This window comes from Dendroctonus ponderosae, unplaced genomic scaffold, assembly GCF_020466585.1.
Source record: "Dendroctonus ponderosae isolate FM_Combo_2020 unplaced genomic scaffold, Dpon_F_20191213v2 Dpon_F_20191213_3, whole genome shotgun sequence".
In the NCBI taxonomy this organism is placed as follows: domain Eukaryota; kingdom Metazoa; phylum Arthropoda; class Insecta; order Coleoptera; family Curculionidae; genus Dendroctonus; species Dendroctonus ponderosae.
The window spans coordinates 13245447-13252560 of NW_026018508.1; the positions used below are offsets into that span (position 1 = coordinate 13245447).

The window sequence follows — 7114 nt, forward strand, 5'->3', positions numbered from 1 at the left end:
GAATTTTTGAAAAATCGGTGTTGACCAACGACCAATTGCTTCGATTGAGTATCTGAAAAAAATCCTGAAAACTCCCAGAAATTTCCTATTAAAGTGAGTTTTTCCTCACTTAAGGCAGCCGAGTTTCTCTTTGGAATGATGTGATGGGCCGCATGCAGGAATTTTTGGTTTTTCCTTGACGAATTTTTGAAAAACTCGTGTTCACCAACGGTCGGTCAGTCCTCGCCTTAGGAAACTTGCAACTTCTTATAAAAGTGAGTTGTTCAGGGTCAGTAATAGTGACATAACTCATGTTTTAACGCCGACAAAACACAAACTGTTTTGTCTTACACCCTTTTGATCGTGTGCTTACGGGACAACTTTTGCATAGAATATTTCGCGTCAGTTTGCTAGTAGAAGAAGTAGAATTCGTCAAATCCATCAGGAAATATTTCACTTCTTTTTCTGACCATCATCGGTGTAGATGAAAGCTGGAAATGTATGCGAATGTACCGTCAGCACGTTAACCGGCTTTCCCATACGTTTTCTGGCGGCGTGCAAAAACCCCGATTCCTTTTTTGGCTGCAGTAGTCGAGTGTTCTTGCACTCTGTACCGGTTAAATCGGTGATAAAATTAAATTTGTAACAATCTCAGTAGCAGGCAAGTCAGTGTAAAACATTTAATAGTATCGGTTTTTTTCAGGATCCGTATTAATATTTCATAAAATGGGGCCATTAAGGAGAGGCATCTTGCGCCTCGGCCGCCGCAAAAAGGTGTATATTCGTACTTGATGAGCCTGTTAGCGTCGAAAGGTTCGAACACTTGAAAGTGTGAAAAAGTCTTCTGCTTTACGACTGAGCAGCCTCTGGACCTCCGAAAGACTAGCCTATTAATATTTCTCTAAAGATGCAAGAATAGCTTTTTAGCACAAGCGCTCGACCGAGAGGGTTAAAATTAATTAGCAAATTATGTTAATGCCATGCTGTCTGAGCTGAAATTCCAAACATATTTTCCATGTTCCTTTTAATTTATTGGGTCCGTTGTAGGGTCGACGGAACCACATGATATATTGTGTTTCATCTGCTCGTGTTGTTTTTCTTGGTTTTGCCTGTTCTGGACCAGGAGATGAAATATTCATTTTTGGCCCGGTTCGCTAAGGTCGAACACCCACTGAAAGTCAATCTGTTTCCAGCTGAAGTTATTTGAAAGAGAACATAGAATATAAATTGCTATTATTGCACCTCCACTAGCAAAGCTACAGTGCTGCCAAAATATGCAACAATTCCCAAACGACTAACACCTGTATGTGTCTCTTCACTTGAAGATTGGAGATTTCTGTGACAAGCAGTGGAGAAATCGCCGTCACCATCCTCAGATTACTCGCATACCGTTTATCAAAACCTGGCAGCCGCATTAAAAAGACAAAAACTCCATTATACCTGTTCGGATCGGGGATCGGGTACGAAACGTTCATGTTCACATGGTGTAACTGATTGTTTTTCCCTCCGTCAAATTTAAAATGAAAAAGGTCGGGAAACAATGCTGCTCCGGAGTGACAGCCCGGATTATAAATGATCCCGATCGGTTAATGAAATGATAATGTTAATAAGGCGCATTCCTGCGGTTGACCCGCAAGTCCTGACCTCGCCTAAAAGTACCTGCAGTACCATTTGCATAGATTTTCGATATGGAAGTTGATTTCGCGAATATCAGAGCCACCAGGTTCCTGTTTCTCGTTCTGCTGTTTGTTAAAGTGTTTTAGCAGTTCACCACAAACTCGCCTTGAACGAACATCATTTTCATCGAGATATTCGCACCGCATCCGTTCCATACGCACCTGGTTTACAAGTTCACACTAATTTAATTTCCAGCTCGCACAGCATGCCTGGGTTACACCAAATCGAATTTTGGTTTATTTTTCTACGGACGGATGGCTAAATAAAACACTCAAACTACATCAGTCAGGTTTTATTTATTATTATTTGTTGTAAACTTTCGGCGTTTGCCAGAATATACAGAAATCCCTGATGGCGACAGCTTTATTTACAATAAAATTCTTTTTACAATATTTTTCGTGCATCGTGCCAGAGGCGGTTCCACACGGACTTACGATTTTTGACTAATCCTGCAATGCAATGACACCATCAATCGTTGGTCAATTAGTGAATAAACATAAATGAAACTTGTGAGTTTTTCGGGTTTTTAGGTCGTCGTACAATAGAATTTCTTCCTGACGTTTCGCAAGCACGAGCGGCTCGCATCTTCAGAGGTTCCACCACCTCTAATTCTAATTCTAACCTCAGATTTAGAGACATTTAAAGCATTAGACATTTGTTGCGCTTTGAAATATCGCTGTTTTTTTTGGCAGTATCCCGATGTCCGGTATTTCCTAAATAAAAAATGTGTACTTTTTGTTAAGGTTGTTTCCAACTTCCTTATTTCAAACGGAACGTTTTTGCTTGTGTTCCTTTCTGTATTTTCAGTAACTTTGGGGAAAGTTTTTCGACCCCACTCTGTAGCTGTCTCTGAGCAAAATATAGTTTTTTTGAAAATTTTAATTCCCCCTAAATTAAATCCTTTCAAAGACGAAAGATTGAATCTCGAAATCTCAAAGCGAAAAAATTACAATTTTTATTTTCGGTCAAGAAAACGTGGAAAAACTTGGAATTCTGGGAGCCATTGGCAACATTGCGAGAACCTGTCAAATTATTCACTTATTGAGTCTGTTCAAAAGTGACACTTTCTGTTTCAATTTTCCAACAGTTTTTGAAATTTCTTCAATTTTTCGTTATTTATTCGAAAAACTTTAGCTGTCAAAATGAAAATTTTCAAAGTTTTCTTGTTCGATTTTTGAATCTTTCGCGTATTTCTCTTAATACTGGCCTCAGATGGATTTGAAATTCAGCGAAAGCAAGATAATAGCAATGTTGCCATTGCTAACAAAATTCCAGGGCATTTGAGGCCGAAAATCCGAATATTTGAAAAAAATATTTTTGGCTGTATACGTTTTTTTCTCAACAACTCTCTTAATCCTGGCCCCCTCTGGCAGTACTAGTGGTACGACTGGGTTGTAAAAAGCACAATCTTCTTTAAAACCGACTCTTCAGGCAATTCAAATCGGTTAAGAAATGTAGGATTTAGTACGATTTGAGTGCTGAAACTGCGTTGATGTTCCCTAAAAATTCCGGTTGAGAAAACTAAGCTCGGTTCGAAAACTGGCAAGTTATGAGGGTTTGAAGGCCGGATATCCAATTTCTAAGCCAAAAATATTTCACACTATGTAAACGCCAGATGCATTTAAGTGTCGAAAAATATTTAGAATTGTTGTACTTTAGGCAAACTTTAGATGCATTTAATGCTTTTTGGAGCAGAAAATCGAAATATTTTATTGAAAATTTTACGCAAGTCGTGAATCACAATTATTGGATAAACAATTATTGAAAAAAAATAATTGCGCTCGTTTTCTGCAGTTGCATCTTTGACCATCTTTAGTAGACACTTAACCCTATAGACCTGCAAAGTTTCGTAAAAATCCTGTAAATGTGACTCACAAAATTGATGGTCACAGTCAATTGCTCCCGCTTACTTAAAAATTTGCATCTCCCACACTAAAGTACACAGACATTTGGGTGTTTCATCATTATTCCATTATCTAAATTTGCGGGTTTCGAATAGCATTACGTCCCGAAATATGCTAATGGACGCTGACCGTCAGACACCCTGTATGTCGGGGAATTTTGTCCCATAAGTTGAGGACCACCCCGTATATGTATAATATGCATAATGATTTTATACAGTCATATGGAATGGTGTCCTCAGCCATTACAGTGTTGAAAAACTCCTTGTTTAGATCATCTTTTTACTGACACTTCTTTTTACTCAGAGCGGGAATATTTGCATGTATCGTATATGTATGTATGTGTAGGTGCAAGCTTTAGAATATGTGTTAATATTAACTTTGCGACTATTAATAGTGTATTATATTGTAGGTAGTAGGAATGATGAGATGACATACGTTTCATGTATGCTGTGGTTAAATAAATCGTCTATTCTATATACATTACTTGACCAAGGATGTCGACATCTTGCTTCCATTAGGTATTCGAAAATTATATTTTAAATAAAAATACTTTCATTTGCCACCCTGTACAAATAAAAGTACAAAAATATATTTATTGAGTATTTTCTTTAATATTTACATGATGCCAATCTATGAATGTAAGTTATTTAGGTAAATGAAACAATTTTCTAAATAAAAGTGGCAAATAAATATCGAAATTACCGTACATTTATATAATAAATTAATTGCACATAAGCATTTGGCGGGCAATAGGAATTACAATATATAACTAATTTTGTGGAGCTCTTTTAACTCTTCCGTTCTGTCCAAAGGCTCCAAAGGGCTCAACAAAGACCGTAGATTTGTGAAATAATAAATTGACTAATTGGTCAAAGATACGCTTTGATAAAATAGCGTTATAAAGGCGTTGTATTAGATAATAAAATTGTATTATTTTACTGAAAAGGAAAGCTATTTCTAAGCCAAACTAACCCAAAATGATTAGTTTAAGGGAAATGAAACTACCAAAACTACAAAATCGAACGAAAAGTTGATTAAATAGCTTAAATGGCCTCGAAATTGGTGAACTTTAAATGAGCAGAAAATGATAGAAAAACGATTTTCCGCAGCAAACACCACTAAGAAAGTGTTAGGAAAATGTTTATCTACAAGGTAAGAGAAGCGAAAATACTCCACCGTACTGTGTGTGGTACAGCATATTAAATTATTACTGTTTGTACAGTTAGTAGTAGTTAATACTGTTAGTAAAATTTTGCAAACCAAAAAGTTTAATATGCCTAATATATACAGGGTTATTCACGCTATACGGCACGGATGTTTGCGGCTAGCCCGTTTGTTTTTGCAAAGTATTATTTGATGAATCCACAGACGCCTATCGCGTGCACATTTTAAAACAGAACAACTATTTGACGTATTTTGTAAAAAGGCAAAAACTTAGCTATTAACATCCTAAGTTAAAAAATATGGGGTTGTATTTAAATTAATCAAGTTAGAGCCACTTAAAGTTCTCATTTGATTAGTTTAAATTTGTGGACACCTTCTATAACATGGTAAGTTTATTATCATTGGGATATAAAATATTATATCTTGTTACACTTCACTATAAATTACGCTTACATAACTTAAATACTTCTAAAGAATTTGACACGTGAAAATTAGATTAGATTTTGATTAAATTCGTATTATTTAAAAAACCTTAAGATTTAGGTATCATAAACCTTATTAAAACAGACACTTATTTTGTTCAGCGAATGCAATAATATACAGGACATTCCATTTAAAAAAACGCAACTTTGATACCTTTAGAGCTTTTGGGACACCCTCTACATTACAAAAATATTTTTAAAATGTGCGCTCCGTAGGCGTCGGACAATTCATAAAATAATACTTTTTAAAATCAAACGGTTTAGCCGCAAACTTCCGTGCCGTATAGCGTGAATAACCTTGTATATATGATAATAATATAATATATCTAATAATAATAGTGTGACCAACATTTTTTTGTCCAAACACCATTTGTGAACTGTGACATGTGTTTTGTATTGTTTTTGTCCTGACGTGGAATCGTGTCTTCTTAATTATCTAATATCGATTTGATAAAGGTTCCAATGACATAGTTGTAGAAGCTAAAGAATTAGCATCTTTCCTAGATGTAGAACCAATATTTAAGAGTCTGGAAACTGTAAGAACGCGAAAAATAAAAAGACAATTTGATTACGAAGGCATAGATGAACCAATAGAAAGTGAAGAATTAAAGTTTAAAGTTAAATGTTTTTATGAACATTGCAATTTCATCTGTAAATGACAGATTCAAACTTCTGTCCTCTCACTCGGATGCGCTTCAATTTTTGTGGGACATTGCTGATTTTAATTAGTATTCTGAGCAAGAGCAATTTAAAGTTTGAAATAAACTTGAAGAAGGTTAGCTGATAACAATCGGAATGAGAAAGACATAAACGGGGTCGAACTTTTGCAAAAGTGCAGTTCCTACATCGTTTCAATCAAAGTGGTTTATCTAATTAGATCATAGAAAATAATTTAACTCATTCGTTCCCAAATGGTACCATTGCTATACGTATACTACTAACCATACCGATTTCTGTAGCAACTGCGGAGAGATCATTTCCCAAGCTAAAAATAATAAAAAATCGGTACGGTCTACAATGAGTCATGAGCGCCAGGAAAATATTTCCATAATATTTATTGAATTTATTTAATACAACAGCTTGATATTGAATTGATATTTGCGACAAATAAATCCAGAAAACCGAGATCCAGAGATCCGTCTTGGGACATCCTGTGTATATCGGGACACCTTCTGTATATAAACTATATTAACTTATCTTATAGCACACGGTATTTAGCACTTTTGGAACTGTTCATAAAGTTCCCAATCAAAACACTGCCAGTGTGCATAGTGTGCATAGGATGATTCCTGAGGCATTTAGCAGTTAACCACTCAATAGGGAGATCCCTGTCCGTGCAACCCACTGTACGGTGGAGCCATCGGGGTTAGTCGGTCACTCTGCAGGCCAGGGTTGTCCGGGTGGCAGTACCAATGTGCAGCAGCATTTTCGGAGACCGTTTGCCGGACATTCCCGACGATCTGGCCATGAGGACTTCCCCCCGGCAAGGACTCGTTACTGGACACGCTGCTGTCCTCGCCATCCGATGAGCGATTGGGCGATCGGCGATTACCCGGATGAGCCTTCATGTGCTTCCTGAGGGAAGACGGGTGTGTGTACGCCTTATCACAGCCAGGTTCGCCACAATTGTACGGTTTTTCCGATGTGTGTACATGCGAATGCTTCTTCCTATCGGAACTATTAGCAAATCTCCTATCACAGCCTTCGAACTCGCATTTGAACGGTTTTTCGCCTGCGAACAAAGAAATGCATTACATTTGAGCAATTCCTCAGCAGGGTTTTAATGTCTTTCATGCAAAAGCACTAAATTACAATCAATTTGCGAAAGAACAGAAAAGTTGCAAGGTGCAGAAATCCCAGCTGCGCCCTGAACCAAAAACAACCTGGCAAATGAATGTTTGGTAAAAT

At 36.9% G+C, this 7114-nt stretch overlaps 2 protein-coding genes across 2 annotated transcripts in view; one reads left to right on the forward strand and one right to left on the reverse strand.

Annotated features, from left to right (window-relative positions):
- Nucleotides 1-7114, forward strand: part of LOC125503932 — a 41345-nt gene that overhangs the window by 4813 nt on the left and 29418 nt on the right. The window lies entirely within an intron of this gene.
- Nucleotides 6245-7114, reverse strand: part of LOC109537539 (zinc finger protein ZIC 3) — a 14381-nt gene continuing 13511 nt past the window's right edge. The window contains exon 2 of the mRNA XM_019904322.2: nt 6245-6938. Within this exon, the coding sequence (XP_019759881.1) occupies nt 6520-6938 (419 nt within the window). The 3' untranslated portion in view covers nt 6245-6519. The remainder of the gene's footprint in view (nt 6939-7114) is intronic.